The sequence below is a fragment of the Parus major genome, chromosome 1, assembly GCF_001522545.3.
Source record: "Parus major isolate Abel chromosome 1, Parus_major1.1, whole genome shotgun sequence".
Taxonomy (NCBI): Eukaryota; Metazoa; Chordata; class Aves; order Passeriformes; family Paridae; genus Parus; species Parus major.
This window is the reverse complement of record NC_031768.1, coordinates 40,852,564-40,879,747: the sequence shown is the minus strand read 5'-3', so window position 1 is coordinate 40,879,747 and position 27,184 is coordinate 40,852,564. Positions and strand designations below refer to the sequence as shown.

Sequence of the window (27,184 nt, the reverse complement as noted above, 5' to 3'; positions counted from 1 at the left end):
AAGATGAACCCCGACTTCATGGCTGTCATCTGGACCCACTCCAACAGGTCCTGGCCTTCCTTATGTTGGGAGCCCCAGAGTTGGATGCAGTGCTCCAGGCTGGGTCTCACAAGCACAGAGACCCCACCTGAAGGTGGGATATAGAAATGATATTTGCCTGCTTTAGGTGAAAAGATGTTGCTAGGCTGATGTGTTATAAAAGCCTTGAGGTTTCCCTCCTGGTTAGTAAAGGAACATGATACTACCAAGTTAATCATCATTATTTATATTATTAACTCTTATCTTTCTGTATAGAGCATGTGGGAAATAGTGAGGACAAAAAATGCATCTTAAATTTTCCTTTAGCTGATGGGAGCACACTTGACTTGGAAGGCCTTTTTCAGCTACTGAATATCAGCAATGTTAAGTTTCTGTGAAAAGATTTCCCCACAGAGCAGATAGAATCCAGCGTACAGTGCAGCATACATCACTGTCAGTTGATGTCATTTTTCCTAGTTTTTCCTTAAAAAATATGATACCTGTAAACAGGATTTTAAGAAAGCAGTCATTTCTGTATCAACTTTTAGAATAGTGTTTGCTGCTCTTTTTTTCTGTCTTCTCACATGGTTTTCTCTTCTGAAACAAGGGAAGACCATTTGCTCCATAGATAGCATCCTATTCCATTTGAGAGACATTGATTTTTTTCATCCATACTTTGAACAGAGCTAAAATTGGCATGGCTTATTGTGTTTAATAGGAACAAAATCATCAACTTCATTACCACCTAGTCCTGTTGTGCCAAAGCATGCTCATTTCTATATAGTACTGTCCAAAGATATCAGTGCAGAAATGGGAATAACAATTATTTCCTTCCATACACTCAGCTAGGAAAAAAAACCTGGATTTTTTTTTTTTTTCAGAAAAATCTGAGAACAGGAATGAACAGTCTTCTCCAAAATAAATTGTTGAAAAGATGCTTTCTGACTTTATTAGGCCTTGGGTAGTGTCCTATTCATGGCAGATATAAGTATTAATAATAAAGTTAATGCCTTCTTTAAAATGTATAGCATTGAGAGGTTACATATTTGGATTTACATTATCACTTTTAGAAAATCTGAAGTCAATGTTAATTTTTTACAGCAATAAACTGTGGGTGCAACAGATGGAGCCTAACATTTCTTCTATAATGTGCTATTGGATCTGCACCCTGTTCTTGCTCATGTCTGGAAGGAACAAGAAGAGCTACAATGAAAGCAGTGTTCATATCCCAGGGCTATAGCTGGGTTAGTGACAGTGGAATTTCATCAGCATTTGTTGTTCTAGTAAGAAGAGGAGCTGGATTCAGTGGATGCACACAAAGATAGGAATTTCACAAAGTCTGGTCTCCATCACACCAGTGACAGAGGAGGGGCTCAGTTGGATAAGAAGGGTGGGACAGAGCTGTGCAGGGGCTTGAATGCACAAAGCTGCTGCTTTAGCCAGACAGCTCCTAAAGAGAGGATGCAGTATGAATAAGTTCACAGCAAACTTACCCCCTAAATAAACTGGGAGGATGGAATATCTCTCCAGATGTCTCCAGAGCTGACTACATCTCCACATGTAGTATTCAGGGAGCCAGGGAGGACTGTTCTACTAGGTGCTTAGAATGGAAAGAACAGGTTAAAACTCAAAGTTATAGAAAGCTGATCCCAAAACATCCCCATATGTCCCTAGATTTCCTAGTCCATTCTTATGACATTCAGAAGTCTTATGGGGAAATAGAATTAATTCATATTCATAAGTCCCCATTGGATGAAACTGGAGCTGTTGAATGAATTTTTGTTGTTGTTTTTTAATTTTGGAAAACGTTCATTTTAGATTATCCAAAATTTTAGAGGGAGAATTAATGCAGTGGTTCCCTGGCCACTGGCCTGGAAGCCTCAGCAATGTGCAGCCAGACAGTAATCTTTCTGTGGAAAATGTTCCATTTTTAAATTTTTCACCCTCTGTTAGAAGCACTTTTTTCCTGCTGTGAAAGTTGCAGTGCGAACAGACTTTTATTTTCTGCAAAACACTGTTGTGTGTTATTATTAATATTTATGATGATCACAGCATGTCAGACAAGTGGCCTTGTGATGAACATTAACTTTTTATAGTTCTTTGACCTTCTCTAGACTGGACAAACATTTTTAGTCTTGATCATTTAAAAGATCAGGACACAAATAACTTGGAAGAATTAAGGAGATTGAGATTTTTGCAATGTTGCCCCTATCCTATTGATTAGTTCTGTTTCATCCCAATAATATAGTTAGTGCAGCTAGGCAAACATAGAGAAATTGCTCTTTCCTTTCAAGAGGAATGTCAAAACAATAAATAGATCAGTCATGCCAATAGCACTGATTTGTGACAGCCTTGATGTATGCAATCATTTGGGATTCAAACATTTTTCAGTGGGGATGGAAAAAGAACCACTGTTTTTGTTTGTTGCATTGAGACTTGCTGAGAGAAAATGCTCTTAGGCATCTCAAAATTCTCTGCATAGTGGAAGGCTTTTAAATGCAATGAGATATCCGCAGTACATTTCCATATTAATCAATAAAATGAAAGGCAAAAATCAATTTTGTCTGTGCAACTGTGTGTGACACCTCCCTAAGAGCTGCTCCATTGGGATGGATTCATGCCAGCAAAGATGGTCATAGGTTGATTGTTTATTTATGGCAAGGAAAGGCATAAAGTCCTCTTACTGACAAAGTAGCAGGAAAGATGTTACTCGTAGGATGTCTATTCAAAAACCTGGCACTGGTACCTGGGAAGTATGTATTTCAGACCTTAATAGCAGCTGTGGCTTCCTGCATGAAACACAGACAATGATTTTCTTTGATTCAGAGGAAATAAAGATTGAATTTGCCAAAGAAACTGGGGATCATCCAGTTATTCTCTGAAAAGAGGGCAACACTGAGGAATTTGCCATATATACTTGGACTTAACAAATTATCATTATTGTAACTTAAAGAAATGAATAGAATGTGTTCCACTAGTTTCATATTCTACATCTCCTTTCCTGTACTGGAATAAACACTGAACCTTAAGACATCCCTGTGTCACCCCCAATTTGGATGGCCAGTGTTGCATCCTCTGGTAATTCTTCTAAGTCAGGATTGTATGATGTTAGATTATGGTTTGTGTCATATTTTAAAGCTTTCATTTATCACTTCCTCTGCAGTGTGCTATCTGTGATGTTATTTTACTGTAGATTTATTTCTAACTATAAACCTGTTTTCTTCAGTGCTGTTTTCCTTCTATAGTTATTCCAAATATTCAGTGTGAGATTTTCTGATGATTGCTAAGCCAATGTTATGGTAGCATGAACTAAAAAACTTGGTTTTGGATGGCAATGGCCATCTCAAAACCCTTCATTGCCTAAAATACATTAGGATTTTTTGTTGTTGTTTTCTTATACTCATCACTTGATTCCTTTTTATTGCTCAGTCATTCAGTATCATGAGGTCCTCCTCAGATTTCCTAGCTCTGTCTTTGTATTTACTCCTCTGAACAGTAACACTAGTGTCCATTTTCACCTTACTGTTTACCCCCAATCCCAGTTGATGAAAAGATAACTACAGGGAAGTCTTGAGATAAGGTCCTGTGGAGTCTACTAAAAATGTCTCTGGAGCAAAAGTTATCTCAAATATTTTCATTATCTAGGTGGGCATCCACTGGACCCTTTTAACCCAAAGAATGGCTAAAAATTCATTGATAATGCAGCACTGAAGATGCTTTACATCTCGTGGTATAGAGAGACTGTGAAGCAGAAAAAAATATTCACAGAAAAGAAAAAAATAGAATGATGACCAATGTCCTTCCATAAGGCAATAAACTGCCAATAAGAACATCAGTTTGCTAGGTTTAAACTGGGTTTTTGCAGAAGACATTGAAGTCATAGATACCACCAGACTAAGTAGAAAGATTATGTAGTAGAAAGATTATGAAAGATGGAGAAAAAGTTTTTACAAGAGCATGTAGTGGAAGGACAAGGGGAAGTGGCTTCAAACTGAGAGGAAGTAGGTTTAGATTAGATATTAGGAAAAAATTCTTTACTGTGAGCGTGGTGAGGCACTGGAACAGGTTACCCAAAGATTTCCTGTCCCTGGAGGTGTTCAAGGCCAAGCTGGATGGGGCTCTGAGCAACCTGGTCAAGTAAAAGATGTTCCTGCCCATGGCAGGGGGTTGGAACTTGATTTTTAAGGTCCTTTCCAATCCAATCCATTCTATGATAAGACGCTAAGATAAGATTCTATGCTATGTGGAGATTAGATAGTGCTAAAGGGTGAGGTTATTCTTCAAATAACTAAAATTTTTTTGAAACAAGCTTCTTATAAAAGTAAAATACATGTCAGTTTTCCAAAAGAGATAATGGACAGGTCATTAATTATGTGTTTAAAAGGTACCATGTCGAAGTTGGAAAAAGTTCTACTGCACAAAATTTAGAATTAGAAGTGGAGAAGAAAATAAAAAGCAGTGTAGAAATTATATTCACTGTAAATGCTGGGTATAAGGAGACATCTGAAAAATGTGTCAGGACTGACATGGGAAATATGAATTATAAATCAGTTGTGATGAAGGAGATAAGGAAATCAGATACATCAAGGGAATCAAGGAAGTTTTCTGAGTTAGACATATGGAACAAAAAGGACCTCTGCAAAACAACATTAATGAGATACCACTCTAAAAGTTTAATTAGTTATAGGCATCACAATACTAGAGAACTCTTTTAAAAGAAATAAAAATAGGAAAAGACATGAGGAAATCACTTGTGAAAACAGAATAAGAAAACTAACATGGAATGTATGACCAAGCACAAACTAAAAGATGTGATAAGAGAGGGATGTAAAAGATGTGATGAGTGATGTAAAAAACAAGAAATAATAGAACTGTTTAAGATTTCATGAAGCATCTTATTAGAAATAGTTAAATTAAGCACCAGAAAAAATGCACATAGCTGGACAAATATTCTGATAATGATGTATGACAGATAATGAAATAGCTTTCATTAAAAAAGTCAGAAGAATGTACCAAAGCTTTTAAATTTTTTCTGCACAGATCTCTAGTGAATTTATACCTAGGAATTTATATCTGGGGTTGTAACTCTGCATGGGCTTTGGAAAGGTTGAAAAGATCTTTGAGGTTCTAATGTCTTTGACTGTATAAAGATAACACAAACTATATACCCAGGAGATTTTTACTAAGGATACATTTAAATGTAATAGGGTATTTCAGGCTATGATTTCTTCTTTTCAAACATTTCAGCCTATCTCATTAGGAAAGAGTCAGAAAGATGGACTTCTTTCAGCGTTTCAAACTCTACCTATCTTAAAAGAATTATACACGCTACTCTATCTTAATACAAATTTAAATTAACTATGGAAGCTAGGATACAGGCATGCATCAATGGGGGTTATTTTATTTACTGACATTTCCTATGACTGACAATGAGATCATTTAAACCTCTCTTGGCGTATGGAAAAAGCAACAAGACAAAGATTTTAGAAATGTATTATGTTTTATTAATTGATGTATGTCAAACATCCAGACAGAATTCTCAACATTTAGAAAAAATGTTATCTAAAAGTCCAGTTCAGAAGAATGTCTTGCAATCTGCTAATACAGGTAGTGGAAGAATAAGAATAGTAGGCAAAGGTTACCATTTTGCCTAGTCTTTGCTATTTTCTTTTTGTATATATCAACAAAAATAAGATATGATCATGTATAAAAAAATAAGATATGAACAGTGTATAAATTATTTAGAATTCCTCAAAGTTATAGAAAGATATAGAAGAAGAAGTATTTTATATTGTGATTTTTTTCAATACATGGAAGAAAAATGTATGCTATAGGAAATACTCAAAAAAAATCTAGTGAAACTGCAGTTCACCCAACAAAACTCATTTTGTTTCTATCAGATGCAGAAAGATGACAATTGTGTGTCAATAACTTTTCATACATATATCGTAATTTCTTGTGCTCCTCTACCTAACAGACAGTTAGATACAATTCCAACAGGAGTAATAAAAAATTCTTTTAGTTTATTCATACTGTTGACGGTACTTTTCTTCCTTTTTATTTTGAGGGAAGAGTAAGGGATACAGTCAAGAACCAACATGGCTAGGTAGCTGATCAGAAATATCAAAAATTACATTTTAATTTTTAAATCTGTACATTCTTTTAATTGGAAAAAAATATAAAAAAACTAGATCTGATTATCTACACTCATTTTTAAAGTTTGCTTTTTAATTAACTGGTATTTAACGTGGAAGGGACAATTCTGGATTCCAGACCCTCCTGAAAGAACTTGTGACATAATTTCATTGCATCATCCTTCACACATCAGCTCTTCAAGCATAAGCCAGAAAATTGGATTCACTCCATCTTAAATATGTACTTTAAATACCAATCTTTCTGTCCAGCTAAGTATTCCATAGAAGCAGCTTTAAAAGGAGAGCTATTGAGCACTTTTGAATAGTGGTGGCTAAGGTGTTTTTCCAGCAGGTAAAATTTTGAGCCTGCTCACAGCAGGAAAATAAATTGAAATGGAGTTTTCCGTGTCTTGGTTGTACTGTGTAAAGTTAGGCACCTTCAGGAGTGCATCCTTCTGCACTACTCCTTTGAAGAACTCCGTGCTCCAGGATGATGTGCAGAAATTATAAGCTCAGAAAGGATAAGAGGGTGGATCCCTGTCAGACTGCCCCTGTGGCTGTTCATTTGGGAGCTGTGTGCAGACCCCTTTACTCAAACACACACACACACACACACACCTTGAACCAGCTCCCTTGAACCACAGCCTGGATCTCAAGACTGCCCAGGTTCTGCACCCAGACTAAACCGAGTGTCCAGCAGAAATCCCAGGTCTTCCCTGCTGCTGGTCTTCTACTCACCAGATCACTGGCTTGAAGCTTGCTAGCAGCATGTTATGCACACACACACAGAGAATATTCTGCACAATTATGCTGTGATTCTCAACCAGAAAATGGTTAAGAATAGAGTTTAATAAGGATATAAAGCAGACTGCAGGGATCAGGCAGCTGACAAGTTTGCTGACCAGTGGTTTTTCCGGATAGCCTCTTTACATGCCCTTTTCCACCTATTTTCCCATGCTTGTTCCTTAGCTCACCTTAATCCATCTTTCTTTGCCCTGGTTTTCTCCCATGTAAACAACCCTCCCCAGATATGTTCTCCCCATTGCTCCCTGTTTTGTTCAGCTGCCTATGCTGATAATTTTTACCTCCAGAAAAATTTTACCCCACATCCAGCAGTTTCTTATGTTTTGCTTGGGCACTTTGATAAGTGCCTGCATATCTCCAGAGAGAATTTTAACTGGTTATTGTTAACTGAATATCCAGATAAAAATATTGAGATCCCCTTTACACAAGTGCAACATGAATTTTAAGAAAAGTGCCTTCTCCCATGGAAAAAAAACAACCAAAAGAACAAACAAAAACACAAAAACAAAGCTTACATAAAAAACTCCAACAAAACCAAAACCAAAAAAATAAAGCACGATGTAGAAAATAATAATGTTATTATGCCATAGTATAAAGTGTATGTGGAGCTTAATGGTACTCAGAGAGGAAATCTGAAATGTGTCAGTTTAACCTCATCAGGATAGAGCCACACAGAGTTCTAATATGAATAATAATTTGAAAAGGTACCTTAAGGAAAACAGCAGTTTTGGCATCACTGTCATGCCTTATTCTGTTTTCCTGAGAAGAGTTCTTATCACCTCCCTTAAATGTGAGGTGGAGGTTTACTTTCCTCTTCTTGATTTTTTTTAGTAAATCATAATCTAGCAGTAAAAGTTTTGGCAGAGTATTTCCAAGGATGTATTTCCACTGATATTATATTTGTAAAAAGTCAATATGAACCCATATTTCACTTTTCAATTTTTAGTTTTTAATTTGTTTCATTAGTTTGCCATCTAACGCTCTAAAGATTTTATGACCACTATTTATATTTAGTGTCATGATGGAAAACTCACTGAGTTTTACCTACACAACCTAGTAAATACAATCCAGACTCCTGCCTCCCCTTGCCCTTGGTCAGAAGTTGGGGAAGCTACCAAATGATCCCTGCCTTGCAGCCCAGCATATCAACAGTTACATGATTTTCCAGAACAGTCATTGCCACTCTCAAGGTCATAGTCAACTGCAACAGGTTGCTCACTCTGTTTACAAATGTTTAATCTTCATCCATGGTCTTGTCCATAGACAAGTCCTTTGAAGTTTCACAAATAAAAGCTTACCCTTACTTTTTTCCACCATCAGCTTTGGGAACAAGCACTTTGCAGTTCTCCATAAATAAGTGTAAGATCACATACCTAGAAGAAAAATAGAAAACTCTTAATAGGGAATTTAAAATAATGTCTTCTTCTTTTATTTCCCAAAATAAAATATACCTTGCAGTTTTGTGAAGGACATGCAATTTAGTATTTTACCATTCTTTGTTTCCATGAAGAAAGAACATTTATAGACTTCATCCATAGATTCTGTTTTGGATTCCCCTGGGGGGAAGCTCAGCCGCTGCTGGAATCTCACTGATAATTTTGATGTAGAAAAGCAACAATGTGCATGAAATGAACAACTGATGTCACAGCCAAATTAACAGAGATCATAAAAAATGCTTTTTCTTATCATTCTCCTGAATTTTTCCTAGCAGACCCTCCTTGCATTTTCTTGATGATAGAAAGGGGGCAAGAAAAAAGGAGGCACTGATTATTCTTGTGAGAACTTTGTATTTCATCTTAGTTTTGGCAGGGGTGGGGGTTGGCTTGTGAGAAGTCTCATAAACCAGTGTCAATGTCCCTGCTCCTTTTATTTCAATCTGGAATTCACTAGGAAGTTTTCTGGGAAACTGCCCTGAAAGAAATATAACACAAACAAGAACATATCACTTTCGGTATCAAGATTGTAAGTGGGTGGCTTGATGCATTTCCAAGGAAACAGAGGCAGATTCTTGTCCATTTGTATTGTTAGTCTATCCATTATTTTGCCTGGAGATGCCTAGGGCTCATAAAGTATTTCCATATCTTATCACTATTTGAGGTGACTGAAAAATTATTAAGCCCACTCAGATTTACACTGAACTCATCTAGGCTTTTGACCACTTCAAGGGTCTGTTTTTGAGAATTAGGATTTGAAGACTAAAGCATCTAGATTTTCTGAACTTCAAATCTTCCCAGCTTCTCATGTAATAATATTAACAACATTTTTAGAAGGAAAAAATATGTCTTGGGACAGCAATGTTGTGTTTGTTGGTACACAATTACACAATTTTAGCTCTGAAGAGCTCACAGTCTGGTGAGGACCATTACAACATTTTCACCGTCCTGTCATAAATCTCCATTTATTACATTTCATCTGATTTTCACTATATTCAACCTAGCAGCTTGCATTTCACTCAATTGCACAGGGTAGCTGGTATGTCTGTACTCATATGGAACTGTACAAGTGGATAATAAAGTTTATCACTGCAGTGAGAGTTAGGGTTGGCAAAAAAGAGAATTCAACCTAATGACCTGAGGAAATATTTTCCAAGAGAGCAATTCACCTTAAACACTGTACAGTGTTTCTTCCTAGAAATCAATGTTATGGATGAAAAATTCAGTCTTAATTTAAATCTGAGGCCTAACTCAAAAAGGGTATAGTATGAATCTAGTTAAATACAGAAGTGATTTTGTTCCCAAGGGGCCTGAACATTCACAATAGTAAGACTACCTTGTTCTTCCAGGCTGCTCTCAGTCTATGTCAGGTATCATCGGGATATGTTTGATTTAGTTAGGAGCAGCATGGTGGTTAGAAGTAGGGAGAGCCCAGTCAGACAGAGGCTAAGAAAATAATTTTGGCATTCATAGAAGTGGCACTTGTTTGTCCTCTTTTGTTAGACTGAGCTTTTAGTACTCCTACCAGAAGGAGACAAGAGTAACCCAGCAGCCTGGGCACTGCTAAGTCAGCCATGACCCCACAAAGCTGCTGAAACTGAAGTAAAAATGAATCCTCAAATATTAACTTTCCATTTGTGCAAGAACTCATCTGAACTGTGCAATTGTCCAAGACTTGTAGTCTGAGCTGATCACTAAAATGAGCCTTAACTGGAAGCACAACTTGTGTCAGCCTCAGAAATAATGTTGAAGGAGGAATCTTTTTTACTTCAGCCCTTCAAGCATCTCTTGTCACAGCATTTAATCTGTTTCTCAGACTCTTCCTCTTCAAATATGTCCCTGTACCGGCCTCTACTTCAGCATTAGTCCTATCCCACATCATAACCCCAAAACAAAAATACAAAATGCTGATATAAAGATGTACATGTCATCAATAAAGGTGTGGATATTTCAAGTTATATTTTTCCCTTAGCCCCTTGCTCCCCAGGCTGTCCTTAAGATGTAACTAAATAAAAGATCACAAGGCTCTAATGTCAAGTGTCACTGTTTGCTCATAGCCTCTCACTGCTTCAGGGTAGCTTCTCCACAGACTTAAGTTATGAAAACCTTCCAGATTCATTCCAAGTCAAAGAAGGAGAGAGAAATTAAAGAATATGGACAAACAGGGATTTACTGTTTGATTTTTCTCTATTCTTTTGTTTTCTTTCATTTTCCCTATTTTCTTTCTTTCCTATATATAGAGCAATAGCATAAAGCTATAGCCCATGTGATTGAAATATAAACTTGACTCTAACCTGACTTGAACCCCAGCTCTTGAAAGTATCATCAGACCTATACCATACTATATCAAAGAAAGTAGCTCAACATAGCAAAAAGCTCACCTCTGACAGCCAAGAATTATCCACATTCCTCCATTCCTATCCACATTGTTAACAAAATGGCCTTTTCCCATTTCCTTAACAATGGTTAATGATATAGATATAGAGATAGATATAGAGATGGATAGATAGACAGATAGATAGATAGACAGATAGATAGATAGATAGATAGATGTACACATGAAGACCAAGTCTTTAGGCTTTAGGTTCAGAAAACAGAAGCTGATTAGCTGAAGGGTATTTTTATAAAGTTACAAACTGTCTAAGCCAGGAACAGATTTTTAGTTTGCATCTCCTAGAGCTATTAATTTTGGAGTTGAAGGCACTTTGCTTGAGGAAAGGCTGTCCTTAAATTAGAACTGTGGTTCTTGTTCAGTTAAAGGTGATTCACTTTTCTCTTCTGCCACATAACTGAGATTTCACTTCAAGATTTAATTCATAACCCATGCCCCATGCCATCAGGAGAAGCAGCAAGTACTTGAGCCACTACCCATTCTCCCAAGAGATCTCCAGCAATTATGTATTTACTGAACTCTGCACAGTCCCTGAACATGTACTAGGGCTTAGCACTAGACTTTCCCAACCTTCTGGTTTCCAAAATTAAATGGACTCATATAAAGAGGCACCTGTCCTAAACTTAAAATATAGTCTACTCCTACCAAAAAACAAAAAATAATTTAAAAAAAATTTAAAAATCAACCTTTAGACTGTTTTATGCAGTAACCCTAATCTTAACCCTATTCCTGAAGTAAACTATGAAAATCCAGCCACCAAGACCTGTGCCCTAACAATGCCTAGTACTGGTTGTGGCGCCTAGGATTTAAGCTGATCACATTGCTCACAAAGTAGTGAAGCATAAATGTTTTATACAGGTCATTCTGAACATGAGAAAGAAAATACTTCATTGGAGTCCCCACTTAAAAATTATCTTTGTAATTTTTTTTTTTTTGCATGTGGAAAATTGCTAACTTATTGCAGTAATCTGTAAATGTATGTATGTGCACGTGTATATGTATGTGTGGGTCTCTGTGTGTATCAAAACTGTTTTCTTTATCAGAGGTAGTTCCCATTTTCACCATTTCCCACTGGAAAGGGTATAAAATAAAGAATTTTAAAATAATGTGCAGGCAAAATAACACCTCTGCTTGAAACCAATTTCCTATCATCTCACCGTTTCTCACAGTTAGCAACAAGTGCTATACACCTCACTCCAAATAACTGGCATTGCACTCTTTCCAGTCTAAAAGTACTGTGAAATATTAGATGTGAATTTGCAAAAGTGCTTAGGTGCTACATGCCAAGCAATTCCAATTGCAGCGAGATTTCTGGGTATGCAGTGACAGCACATAAAGAACATAACACAGGTTATGTTCTCATAACAGCTCAGGTGAGGCTGTGCGTGGTGGTGTCTGTCTTAACTCCTAGAGTGAGACACCGGCCACATCTTCCCATACCTCCATGCTCTTGTGCTTTTATGGGGAAGGAGAAGATGTCCATGCTGGAACAAACCTCTGTGGCTTGCAGCCAAGTGTGAAGCTAACAAGCATTGCTGTCAGATCTATGGGGAGCTCCATGCCTTCTCCACACAGCTGCTGTGGGACTGCTGCTTACAGCAGCAAAGCAGGCATGGGTCTGTTTCAGAAGGAAGTCTGCTTGGTACTTTCTGGAGCTTAAGTCTGATGTATAAAGAGGAGAACATGTGAAGACTTTTGTTTATCGTGTTAAATTTACAAGCATCATCTGCTTAAAGCTGATTAGTTGCTGAAGAATCTAAATGTAACATAGGAGACAAAGATCAAATATGATGTTCAAAGGATATGCTGTAAATCCAGTTTATCACATGGCTATTGCCACATAAATTATGATAAATTTTTTTCTGTGTATAGACAAATGTATGATTCGTGGCAAAATCTTTTTATTGCCATGAATTTCTGCTCAGTTCCTTGTTTTTTACTTGTTAATGAAAATTAACCAGTTAAAAGATTAAATTATTTTGCAGAGGGGCTCTAATGGAAGTTAAGCAAACTTTTTTTTTTTTTAAATCCAAAATATACAAACAATATATGTTTCTGCATACAACTTACAGACATGTTTTGAAAATGTAGCAAGGCAAACATGGTTTATACCTATATACTATGGCAGAAATCCAATATTCATCTGCTGTTCATATTGCAAGAAAATGAGATCATTAAGGTCAGAAAGAACAGCTGCTTTAATTATAACACCCTGATATATCATAACAAAATTTTCATCATCTCACACAAACTCTAAGAACATACCCCAGGGATTGATTTCTCTCATCCTGCTTTTTCTTGGGAAGGAACTTACATAAGTACACTCCAGAGCACTGACTGCTTTGAGAAGCTTTGTAAAACAATTTTACCCCAAGCTCGATAATGCTATGGCAACTAATAGTAATCTAACTTTTAAAGTCTTTATTCCTCTTTCTGTGGTGGCAGCAGTAGGGGAAGATATTTTTGACAGCTGAGAAGCTGCCCTGCAGGCTTCACAGTGCTGCTGCCACACATCCCCCCAGACTCCTGCTGAGGAGTGCTCGGTATCCACACCTACAGCTGGCAATGCTGGTCTGCCTGAGGAACCCAAAGGTATCCCTTCTTTAAGGGAATGGCTGCTTTGTGTTTTAACAGATGCTATGCTTCTGGTAGCGGAGAGATTAGAGGGACCATTCAACATTGAATCAGTCATGGATCCTATTGATGTCAAGATTTCTGAAGCCATCATGAACATGCAAGAAAACAGCATGCAGGTGTCAGCAAAGGTACTGTGTGAGTCGTGCCTTCTCTGTTGTTGAATGTCACGAGTGGGGGGAAAAACATCTCCACCAATTTTTCTGTCTAGACTTTAAGAAAGATTGTCCAGACCACCAGAAATTTTTTTTTGTTTGTTCAACAGCTCACCAGACTGCCTTTGAATTCCTCACCTAGTTAAACAAACTCAATTTTTTTTAAAAGGAAGTGGAAGGGAGAAAGCTACCATTTATTAAACTTCAAATTAATAGCTGTAAGAGATTTAAGGAAAATAGAGTGCTGAAAACCAGCAGTAACTCTGTAAGCATTATCCTGCGGAGTAAATTTGGTAACTTTCACTCGTGTCTCATCTGTGATTCTCCATATTAACTTCCAAACACATTTTGATTTATCTAGGTCAGACTGAAGCACAATGTGTTTGAGGTGAATACACAAAATGTTCCGTTTAACCTCCTTTAATGGCCACTCTAGGGAAATACTACATTGGCCAGTCTCTGATTACCAGAGCTCAGTTTGATAGAGTTTTGTCTGGATTCTGACACAAAGATAAACAGACCTAATGATACCAGCTTCCTCCTTTCCATTTTTAATGTGTGTGTGTATACACAGATCACCACCACCTCTGAACCCCATACTAATAAGATCCTTCGAATTCAGTAGCAGGTGCTGTTGAGCCAATAGCCAACAATTAATGGCTTTGCCTTAACATTCATCAGTGCACTGAAATTCTAAAGTCAACAGCTTGCCAAGTTATCAGCATTAGGAGCTTCTATCCCCCATTTAAGTCCCGGTTGTCACTTAGGTGCTGGCCAGACTGCCATCTAAGTCAGTGATTTTCCATTGCTTGGAAGGAAGCTGCTGTAGCTGGGAAAAAGTGGGGGGACAAAAAGCAGGAGCCTGAGATTTACATTCTTCCTGTCAACCCAAAGTTAGATGCTTTTTATGTCCCCAGTGCTGCAGGTTACTAAGAGTTTCCTTCAATATGCCATTTGCTTTCAACCTACATGACGTTCCTTGGATTTTAAAAGCAGTCTACATCCTGCAGGATGAGACTTTATTCTGGCACCAGTGATCAAGGTGTTTAACAGCCAGATTCTCTCAAATACTGTGGGAATTAAAGGCTAGCTTCAGCAAACCCAGCCCTAACCTCAAAAAAGAAACAAAAAATATTTTCACTTAAAACTCACCCCAGGCCCAGGTGTATTTTGTTTTCCTTTTTACTTGTTTGGTTTTCACAGTTTTCCCATTAGCTGGAAAGCTACATCCCCTGCCAGAGTCCAATGATGTTTTGGCATGAGCTCATCTCACTACTTGTTTGTAGCAGAGCAGACTGTTTCTTCTGTCCCTGAAAAATATTTTATTTACTATAAAGATTAATACCAATACCATTTGCAATGCAGAGGTTTTTCTTCTAAGAGAAACTTCAGACAATATTATTTTTAATCTTGCAGAACAGAAAAGAAATAATATCATAAAAATTTATTTAATTATATTTTCATAGATAACAGAGCTGTCTATCCTTGAGGGACCTCTGTATATTCTCTGTGGACCATTATTCTCCTGAGATGTGATTTCCTTGATTTCCTAGGTTATATCCATCCTTTTTCATGTAACATGGAAATGCTTTACCCTTTAAAAAAAAAGGCAAAGGCTCTGGTTGTAGTGCTGTCCTCTTCTTATGCCAGGTCAGACCCGCAGAGATGATAGACGAGCAGACTTTGAATCCATCCTCTGTCATCTAATTTTTCCTCCTTATACATATTGACCACTTAGAGCTTCAGTGGAAATGACAGATACCTCACCAGATGTAATGGGGTGCATGGAATGCAATTACAGACCTAATGTGGAAGAAAAGCCACTCTCGTCAATTATTCTGAGATGCCACTCAGACAGCTTCAAGCAGGGTGTTGAAATCATGGTCTTTTCTATCTTCTCATTCTTCAGACAATTTTGTACCTTTTATTTGACTGTACCTACTGAAAAATGTGGTGGCTAGGAATCACAGCTATTTTTCCACAAGTCAGTCAGTGCCTTTTTCACAGTGGAAAAATGATGATGCACTAATAATGTTATGCCTGCAACACCCACATACACATAGATTGTTTTTCACCACTGACATGCAGCCTTTTCTACTTAAAAATCTTGTTGATGTCTGGGAGAAGACTCTATGTTGTATTCAGTAGAATTTCTGGCCATGTTATATAATGTTGTTTTTCTTTTAAAAGGAATAGAAAAAATGAAAACAAAAAGTTTCTTCCTCAAGAAGCTCCCACTTTCTTCATCCTCTTTGTAGGCACAAAGAGGATGTAGAAGACACAAAGCTTATTTAATCCAAAATCCAGTGCTCCTGTTTTAAATAGTTATATAAATTTTCCCTATTCCAAAAATCCAAGAAGAAGCCAACAACTTAACTATTAGTCAGTGCAGACAGTCAAGGCTTATTGCTTGAGTTCACTCCTTGTCTTTCATTTCCTTAGAAGACATAAACCCTCTTCCTCTTTTGATGGCTGTATGTCAATACTGAGAGAATTATAGAGATACCACATGTATCTCTTCTATCTTTGTCCTACTGACAAGGGACATTCAGACTCAAACACATTCCAGTATTTCTCATTGCATAAAATGGCACATCTCTGTTCCCAGGCCATTAACTTCTCTTGTTTGTGTGATGATTATAGTCAATTCTTCTTGTGCAGTTCACATTAAACATGTGCTAGTATTATGTTGAGATCCTCCAATTCATGACGAGGCTGCAATCTTTCTCTGTTTACTTGGTATTTCTCAGCAGTTTGTATCCAGCACTGGCTGCCTAGGAAGTCTGACCACAAGTCTCTTGGCTTCTTGGCTGCTCACCTTGCACAACTGTCATGTCCCTTAATGACAGCCACACAAAGTCCTTATTTTGCCTCAGGGAAAGTCCCATTCCTGGCAGCTGTGACAACTGGAGACTCTTGTCAACAAAGAGCAACAGTAGAAAGTCACATCCCAAGCCCCAAGGCCTTTCTGCTGGAAGGATCTTTGTGCTCTGAGTACACCCAAAGTTTCCCTTCTCCAAGAGAAGATAAGGACAGATGATCATCAAAACTGGTTTCCTTAGATTCCTCATCTAACACCTGCAGCCATTCTTTCATAGTACCTTCCACAAACCAAACCACAGAGAGTGCAAAACAATCAGCCTGGGCTGCCTGAGACGCCTCCTGAGGCATCAGTACCTTTTAAGAATAGGCCTTTCAGCCTGGATCTACCCAGACTAGAGTAATGTTCCCTGAAGGTTGCCTTTGGCAGAAGTCAGGGTGCAGTAGATTTACCTTGGATTTCTGCTTACAATAGCTGAAACAGGATATCCTCTTTATTGAAATCCTTCTGTTACTCTTCAGTGACAGATTTTTGGTATTTGAACAATATAGTGCTAAATTCAGTGTTCAGCAACATGTTGATTAGATTATTTCTCAGGCAAAGTTTTTACATTTTGTGCATTGTTTCCCAAGGTTCAGCTCATATCTAGCTTAGTCATAGCATACATTTACCTTATTTTCATTCTCATTCTCCCTGAGGTAATTCAGGTAGTCATATTCAGTCATAACATATAAATGCTTATTTCAATCTTGGCCAAAACAAGCATGTTTTGAGAGCCTTCACAATTTTCCCACAAGGCTGTCAGTACCAACACCTTTGATTCCTGCTTCAAGTCAAAAAGTATGTGCTACATCTGCTCCATTTTAAAAACATGAATGTTTACTAGTTGATATCTCCAGAGATTGCTCATTCACAAGTGGAGAAAAACTTGAAAAACAGTGCAAAAGATGCAAACATCCATTTTTTTTGAAAGTGGAGAAAATTCCTAGTCTGGTTGCATCAGCATAATCGTGTCTCCATTGCTTCTTACAACATATTGAGCTATTTCCTGTAGCAGCCTGGTCCTATACAGGTTGTTATTGTTAGACTGCTGTGAGAGTCATTTGACTGCCATGACCAGATTTTTCCACTTCCATACAGTCTATCCCATAACAGTGTTTCCCTTTAGTAAGTTCTTGAATCTGCTTTTATCTGAGTTGATGGATGTGCCATTTTAACCTATAAATATATGTTCCTTCTCAGCAATTACTTCAGCTAAATGGATGAATGAGCTCCATGACATAGCAGACTACCTATGCATTATTTATAAGGAGGATATCTTCACAGAACTACATCCAAGGTTCTTCTTAAAATAGTCCACAAGTTTCATATTAAGAAAACCTCTTCATTTATCTGTGTTCTTTCCAGAGCTCTGTGCAGGAAAAATATAATGGCATTTCAGGTAAAAAATCAATGCTCTTCTATCTGTAGAGTCAATGGAGCAGAATCATACAGAGACACTCAACTGGAAACACTGAGCACTAGCACATGGATAAATAACAGTATGACCCAAGGCTTCACAGAGAACAAACTATGTCTTCTGCAAAATTCTAAACTTCAAATTCTCCTGGGAAAGGGGCTCTTTTTTTCCTACAGTATCTACATCCCGGTCCTGAAGGAGATACTTCCATTTAGACAGCTCAAGAGATTTAATTCTTCACTGGCTCGGTTGATTTGTTCTCATGGCTTGGTTCATATCCTTGACCATAGAGATTTGGTCCATTTGAGCTTTAACTGCAGTTCAGTGGGAAATGGTTTCATGTTATAAAATCTTAACAAGAGTTTCAGATATCCAGAACATCCCAATCTACTGTAGATGCTGATGAAAGAGAAACAGAAGGCAGCTTCTGATCTCCCCTATCTTAGATGTATAGCTTAAATGTAGACACATACAGGATGACAAAATTAGCGTTCTTAATTTCAAATGTAACCCATTCTCTAAATTCAGATTAAATGGACTGCACCAATTATATATAAAATACAATTTTTTAGAGAGTGGGTTTATGTTACCAATTCACAGCATGTACAATGAAACACCTGAATATTTTTCCAGAAATTGTTCAATACCTCTGAGTAGCATTGCAAAGAAAGTATTTCTTCTGCTTCTTCTTAGGAAGCATTTGTTAATATTAGTTATCATCTTTACATTTTGTGTTCTGTCACTTAATACCAGGATGTAAATTAAAAAACATCTCTTTTGCACTCAAAATTCAGTTACTGACTATTGTATCCTTACTGCATTTCTGTTAGGTCATTTAAAGAGCAAGTTATTTCTTTTTCTGTGATGTAAATAAATCTAAAATTAAATAATTAGATTAATTAATCAATTATATCTGTTAAATACAGTCTAGTTTCCATCTCTATTATTGTCTGACTGTATGTAAATTGTTTTGTATAAAACCTCTTGCTTCAACTATTTGTATGAAGATAAATGCCACAAAGTCTCTGTTGGGTTTTTTTCAATACATCATAAGAAAGATGAAATATAAACTGTGTAGACTTGCAGTTGCACCACATGGTCATACAAGTAGCTTAACAATCACACACTGGGACATTTAAGGAGACGTGCCCTCACTTTCCTTTCTCCTGAGAATCTAGTTTTATGTTTTAGATAATTGTCACTTGCTTTGTAGGCAAATGCCCAGTTGCTTAATTGAGTAAATGGGATTTCATAGATATCTAAACAAACAATTATGTATTCAGTGCATAACTTATCTCAAGTCAGAAGAAACTTAAGTAAACTTTTCAAAGTATAATTCATGATCTTAACATATAGATTACACCCTTTAAATTGTACACTATCCTACACAACTATGTAAAAATCTTGAATATTAATCTTAGTTGAATTTTCTTCACAGACAAAAAATTAGATTCTTTCCTGATGAAAGGTTTAGAGCTTTACAAGCTAAAATAATTTTTCTTAGTTGATTACATTAATTTATTGTCCAATAGAACCCAGGACTAGGGAGGCTTGAAACTCTTAAAACAGATATTCTCAAACCAGACCAAACAGTATTCCACTCATAAATTAAAAATCCCAATGGCTATACAACAGCTGACCTGCTGGACTTTGAGCCAAAGCAGACCTGATGATTGGACATATATTTAGTATGAATCAGCTTCTTTCAGCTAATTTTGAATCATCTGGGGCCTCGAAATTAACATTAGGAAACCTAACTGAGAGCAAATTTAATGTACCCTGAAAGAAACAGAAGTTTCACCATGGATATGGGTCACTCTTCCATGGGGTGCAGTCCTTCAGGCACAGCCTGCTCCTGTGTGGGTCCCTTCACAGGGTCACAAGTCCTACCAGGACCTCCTCCAGAGTGGGCTCCTCTCTCCATGGGCTGCAGGTCCCTGCCAGGACCCTGCTCCAGCACAGGGCTCCCACGGGGTCACAGCCTCCTCTGGGGCACCACCTGCTCTGGTGTGGGTCTCCTCCAGGGGCTGCAGGCAGATATTTGCATCCCCATGGACCTCCATGGGCTGCAGGGGCACAGCTGCCTCACCATGGGCTGCACCACGGGCTGCAGGGGAATCTCAGCTCTGGCACCTGGAGCACCTCCTGCCCTCCTTCTGCACTGACCTTGGGGTCTGCAGAGTTGTTCCCATCACATGTTCTCATTCTGCTATTCTCTGGCCACGATTACATCTACACAATGATTATTTTTATTTTTATTTTTTTTTCTTCTTAACTATGTTATCATGGAGGCATTACCATTATTTCTGATTGGCCCAGCCTTGGCCAGCAGAGCCTCTGCCCTGGAGCCAGCTGGCATTGGCTCTGCTGGACATGGGGGATGCTTCGGGCAGCTTCACACAGAAACCACCCCTGGAGCACCCCTGCTACCAAAACCTGGCCACAGAAACCAACATATCCACACAGAAAGGAGTCATTTGGTCATACAGTCAAGACACAGCATCAATCGAACAGACTGTGTATGGCATTAGGGTTTTCTATAATATATCTTACCTGAAATTCTGACATTTAATTTTTTTTTTCTTTTGGGTGGAGGAAAAATGTTTAAACAGCCAAAATGCAATGGTCACAAAACCATAAGGGTGATTCTAAAACTGAAAAAGTTGGTATGAAGGCAAAAACTAGGATGCTACCTTTTGAGAGCACTTGGAAATTACAACTCCATGGATATTCTTTCTCTTTTTGGATGTGCAACTTGTGTGAAAATGCATCTGGGAAATATGCTTGATATCCAGTAGTCCAAAGTGTCCTCTGTGTCCTTTAGTACCTACCAAATACACAATACTGAAACTATTTTTCCAAATGGAAGTATATGAAAAATTTCATAACCCTGAACATTATTTTCTACACCCAGAAAACAAACACACTAGCAGAAAATCATTATTACTGTTGCCCACTCAGTCTGCCTCATCCTTCTTTTAGGGAGAGATTGGTAGGGAATAAGAAAGTTATCCAGTTGCAAGACTATTTCATCATTGACCTTTTCTCTAAGACTACAAATAAGATTGCAAGGTAGAAAGAGCTGTAGGTAGGGATTATGGATGACCTGTGATTCTGGGTAAATACCACATTTTTACAAAACTGAAAACAGTTATCAACTACGTTCTGCCACAAAGAACATCCTTTTGTGCGTTTTTCTTCCTGGAAAGACAGCAATTAAGATGTTTCAGGTGTTAATTTCTCATAATAACCACCTTCTTAAATTAAAGGGGTTTTAAAGTCCCTGTATGTTTCTATACCTTCACCACGTGATTAATAATTCTAAATTATTAACCTGAGTTTTAATGCAGGCCAAGCACTCAATTCACAAGTATAAAAATGTCAGTCAAACCTTGTTTCAAGTATACAAAAGAAAGAATAAAGAGGCTACAAAATACCAGCTCTCCTTTTTTTTATGATTTTCATATAACCAACATATAACCATGAATGCCTTTTTCAGGTTTTCCAAGGATGTGGCCAACCTAAACCAGCACCTGCCCTGAGATCTTCCCGTTCTGTCCCTGAAAACTTCAACACCAGGTTCAGGCCATATAACCCAGAGGAGCGACCTACAACTGCTGCTGGTACAAGTTTGGATAGGCTGGTAAGGCGAAATATATTCCATCTTCAAATTATTACAAAAGGCTTGGCTATATACTAGAAGGTGGTCATCTCCTGATTTAATAATTTTATAATCACTCTTTATAGTTTCTTTTCCAGCTGTTCCAGCATTCTGTAAAGCTTTTGGTTTTTTTTCCCCAGTGGAAATGGCGTAGGATTTCGTTGTAGGAGAGCAGTATGGCTCAGTTTTTCTGTATTAGACTTGTTAGAAGAGAATAAACTGTTTCCTAGCAGCCAAAAACCACACAAGCCTTTGCAGGTACTTTGCAGTATAAATTATGTATCAAAAGTGCTCTACGACAATAATTTATTTGTTTTATTTTATTTTATAAAGAAGTTATGTTTTAAGGCCATTTTTATCATCTAGTTCTTTAACTTAAACCCTTGCAAAGGCACCTTGATTTGTTTCACTTCTTTACTTAATTATAAAATTACCACTGCTTTATTTCTATCCATCTCAACAACTGTCTAATCAGCTAAAACTTCAATGATCGTTAATCTTGCTTTACTTATTCAATCATTTTGGAAAGAAAAATACTTTAACATAATATCATTTTCTTTACTACCAATCATCAGTTTCACGTTTCAGACTTCAATGTTCCTGCTATTTATATATTTATAGATTAATAGAGGGCTAATTACTACAGCCAGTAGTTACTACCATCCCAGCAATCACCTCTAGGTAAAACCAATGAGCATAAATGAGGAGTTTCTTATTTTAAAACGGCTGTATTACATGCCCTCAGCTTATTGCTGCACACTTGCAGAATTTGGTCTGACTTGCCAAAGAGCGTACCCAAATATACCAATGCAGATGAGGACCCGGGTATCTTCTTGACACCGTCATTCATCAAATTCATGTGATTGTCACAGTAGTTTTTCACAGTGCCAAGTCTTTCAAATCACTTCTGTCTATGCTGTGCTCTATGTACTCTCTCCTGTCAATTTTCATGGCAACTCAATAGGAAAATAACATGGCATTTCTAGTCAAGACATGGGACTACCCTGCAGCAAAAAGCAACATATGCTAGTTCTCAACTTTTGAATTAGTGTAGCCTGGTTATCCTAAAAGGAGAAGCAGAGAAGATGCTTACCTGCATTGTAGATCCTACCACAGCAGGATCATAGCGCAGTGCAACATCTCAGGCTAAAAATCTGACTGGCAATACTCAATCTGTATTTGATGGGATCTTAATTTTACCCTTTCACTTCAGATTCAGAGAACCAGGCCTGCATTGCTTGGAGCAGAGGCCTGGATCTTAATGTAGAATTGGCCAAGGTGAAGTGAAAGGTCACCAAAGCCTTTCTGTTTCAATCATGCTTTGTCAAATCTAAAGGTTGCAAACAGCTGAAATGGGAGGAAGAGCACAAAAAGGAAGGCGCTGGAAGCCCGGCTCAGCTTGGATTAGTCTGAGTAATGTAAAAACAGTTCAAGCATTTCTGTAATGAAAAATGAAGGTTTAAGATACATTACATATCAACGTAAGAAGAATACTTCTGAACACGTTAATATTCTTTTTAAAATACTAACTTGCAAAATACTGAGCAGCACACTGAATAAAACAGAGATATGTCCTAAGCTGCCAGCCTTTAAAGGCTGAAACTAATGAAAGTTGCCAATGCAGATAATTCTTTATAACTTCTAGACTTTGAAAGGGGAACTTATCTCCATATGATTTAACTCGTTTTGTTCATGCATTATTTCAGGAAAAAAACAAGGAGTTTAGTATTTCTGCTGTTAATTTAAAAAAGTGTTCAAATCAAATTCCTATTTCCTGTTCTTGCTGATGGTATTTAAAGTAATTACTGTTTATGGTCTGTTAATGATGAGTGTTGGTATCAAATCCATCTTCAAATGGCAGTGATGAATGTGTTGTCTCCTTCTGGGCTGGGACCAACCATCTCTCAATTCAGAGATGGCTGCTGATCTCAGTGGAGCTAGGAAAGGTAGTTTATGTGGATTAGAGCAGACGGCCTTATTTCAGAGCTGTAATCCCTTAGCAGCTCTTGGGAAAGGTCACTGCCTGCATCTCACACCATCTTGGGTGATTTTATCCAGAAGGATATAAATGCTACACTCCTGCCTCACAGAAACACCATTTAACCTGTGTTAGAATCTCAGCTTTCCATGTGCTGAATCATTCCCCAAATGACGTATCTCTCTTCATTAACTGTAGCCAGAGCTTGGAGGACCAACTTCATTTGGATACTTCCAACCCTTGCATTGTTAACAGGATGTAAGGAGGACCACGTGCACAGCAGTTTTCCTGTCTGCACACTTATCATTTTCTGTTGCTTATGTCATATAAATACACTGCAATATTAGTATTTTGTTGGTAATTTCAAACACTTAAAGACCATTTTGATTATTATAGATATAAGAAACAAGGTTTTTCTTGTGGTTCTGAAGACTGTTCAGTGTTACATTAGGGTTACATTCTGGAGTTTGTGTTCATGAAACACTGTCAGACCATTTAACTTTAAACTGTCACCACAAAGTCCAAACATACAGTTACCAAAACCTCAAAAGAAGTGACAAAGCATTCTACTTTTATCTGTCTTTGACAGCAGAAAAAAACAAGTTTAGAAAATATATCCTCTGCATTTCAATACAAACATGCAGCATATCTGAACTGAATTCTGTTTTGCTCCTGCTCATATCCCCACTTACAAGTTTAATTCATTTGGGCATATTTTATCAGGTGTGTTGCACAAAGCAGCCCTCATAAGAAGCCTACACTGAAATTACCAGGTACTGAACCCACCTGAGAAAGTGCTCCTTCATCCTTGCCTGAGCTTATGTGATTAATCCAGCTATTCCATTCCAAAAGGAGGGAAAGTTATTTCTCTGTGTTATTGTCATAGCTGTAACAAGTAAGGCTTAACAAATAAGAAATAGATCAAAATTAATTAAAAGAAATATGGAAAAACTTAAATATCCTCCAAAAGCTATGGTATATGTGGTTTTAAAGCATCTGATGTATTTAGGAAGTTATGTAGAGTTTGAGAGTCTTGTCTAAGGATGGATGAAAAGCACCATCTAGACATCCTAGGGTATCTGAAATATAGGACCAGCAGAGGACTAAAGGAGACCAGTAGACTCCTGGAGCAGCAGAGGGGAGCTGGCTTGAGTACACTACAGAAGCTCAAGCAATTCAAGATACTTATGCTCAGACAATTCAATGACATCTTCACAGCACTGGGCCTAAAAGGCTCTTTCTGAAGTCAGTGGAGAGAGACATACATCTTTGGAGAGTGATTCACCCCATCTGTCACAGACATTGCTCAAAGACTGGGAAATAATAGACTCAGCTGGAATATCCACATGTAGATAGACAAGACGGACATGCCTTGGAGTATTTAAGTCATCCAACTGAGCTGGAAGATAGAACAGTAATTTGAGATGCTTATGCTCCCCTGGACTGGCATTTGAAGTCTGGACAGAACACTCTAGTGGATGTTCACTATGAGGCATCCAAGTGGGAGAACAGAACAGTTCTTTGCAGGTTGCACCATGTGAAATTCAGCTACATAAATATAGTCACCTAATGCTCTTTGCTCTTCAAGATGTCCAAAGGTGAAAGTGAGGTTACAGGAGACTGTTTGGGAGTAGGGTGGAATATATCAGAGCTGCTAAATTCACTTGCTCTGCCTTCATTCAGATAACTGTATTCCACCTTATACTGACTATAACAGTAGCAAAAATGAGGACTTTTCTGATTCAGTGTAGAAATCCACAGTGCAGATACCTAGAACCAGCTACCTTGATTTGAGTCCAGATGGCTGTAATTTTTACCATTAACAGAGAGAAATATAGGCCTTTCTTCAGTTGTCAAAGCATGGGTTTAGGCAACTGATTTGAGATCATATATTTCTAAAGCACAATTCATTTCATCCTAAGATATAGACTTGAACAGCTCAGAGAAATCTTTCCATATCCCTCTACTACAAAGTGCCAAAAAGTGGCAATCTTAGTCCAAGCATCTAGCAAGTACATCTGAAGATCAATAAATTTAGAAATTGTCAAAAGTCAAAATAATTTTAACCACTGAGCACACCTGCTTCTGTAGAGCATGATCAAAAGTTTCTCATTTGAAGTCAACTGCTTATAAAGACTCGTTATCTTCTCTGTGGTTGCCTGTTTGGTATAACCTGTGGTTTATTTTGTTTTGTTTTGTTTTGTTTTTCTGTTCCCTGAATCTGTTTTCCCTCTTGCTTCCCAGAGGACTATCTGGAGGACAATGCAACATGGTGTAAGCTTTGGTATTCTTATTCTTCACTTCATTCCCATTTGTCTTTGTACAATGCTGGACAAAATACTTGTTTAAGTTTCACCTTTACCATCTTTACTTTGTGTGTGTATCTTGTAGTCCAAAATACTAGCAGTTCTTTCTGTAATTTTGCATTCTAATTTCATTTTGCCCAGTGCCCAGAGCTGCTGTTGCTTTCCAGTATTTTTCTCTCACCTCAAGGATGATGCTTTATCCCCAGAGAGGAGCTATGTGAACTAAAAACTGGTGTAAGCATCCCCATAGTCTCAAACCCCACAGGGGTGTGAGGAGTAACACAGACACTGCAGTAGCATTCGGCTCTGAGTCCTGTGCCTGGAGCAATGGAAATGAGCTCCCAGGCCTTCCTGAGCTCTCTCCCTAAAACTGCCCTTGTCTCGCTGGCCAATCTCCTTATGCTTTACAGCTTCATAAGTTTTTGTGGCTATTAGAGGTCCCTGGTTCCAGACAGAAAAGCTTTCCTCAGCAGAGCTCATTCAGCACAGCCCAAGGGGAAGGCAGGAACATTGCACAGATTTGCATTTAGCATGGATTTAATAGTCCAGCTTCTTAGCAGGACTAATTAGTCTACAGAGAGCACCATGCTGATCCAGCCATGCTGTTTCCTGTGTTTGAGCTGCCCCAAGTACCTCTGTATCCACCACATCACTGTACAGCAGTGCTGTCTTAATTCAGCTGGAATTTCTCCCGAGAACATACTGCAGCCTGACCTGGCTGGACGTGTATAAAATAATTCCACATCTCCTTTCAGGAAGACATGGAAGTTTTCTTGATTTTTCACCTGGGAGCTGATGCACTATTAAACATATAATACATAATGCACATGCATACTATGGAGACAGGCAACTGAGAAATTGGCTGTGGCACTCATGGGTGATTTGCATTCACGTATAGTACAGTGGCTGCATAGATTAGTGGATGAGCATGCACCTTGTCTGAGAAAGAACACCTTTTATGCTCTTTACCCTGGGGAGGGGAATATACTGTGTCACACTTTGTGGGAAAATGTTCTTTTAGCATCCCTACTGATTTCCTTAAAGTAAAAGTAGATAAAGTCTCAATTTCCATGAGAAAAATACCCTGAACTACTCTTTATAGGAATAAATTCTGATGCACTTTAAGTCTCTTTAACTTTTTTGTTCCACTGTGCTATGTTTTTCGTTACAGTGAAAAAATGTGATGGTAACCTAATAAATCAGTTGTGGGCAACCTTTTCCCAGTGCTCCAAAACTACATGAAATAGAAAATATGACTTTAAAAAAATATAATCTGCTTTGCATTTTCACTATAAAAGACTAAAAGTAACAGGACTGTATTCAGACATTGATCTGAATTGGCCAGGGAATCCTCCAAGGCACTCCTAAACGTGAAGTTTTCATTTAAGT

General features: G+C 37.9%; 1 protein-coding gene across 1 annotated transcript in view; it reads left to right on the top strand.

Annotated features, from left to right (window-relative positions):
* Window positions 1-27,184, top strand: part of GPC6 (glypican 6) — a 498,670-nt gene that overhangs the window by 410,237 nt on the left and 61,249 nt on the right. The window contains exons 5-6 of the mRNA XM_033513812.1: window positions 13,416-13,546; window positions 21,350-21,493. Coding sequence (XP_033369703.1) covers window positions 13,416-13,546; window positions 21,350-21,493 — 275 coding nt within the window. The remainder of the gene's footprint in view (window positions 1-13,415; window positions 13,547-21,349; window positions 21,494-27,184) is intronic.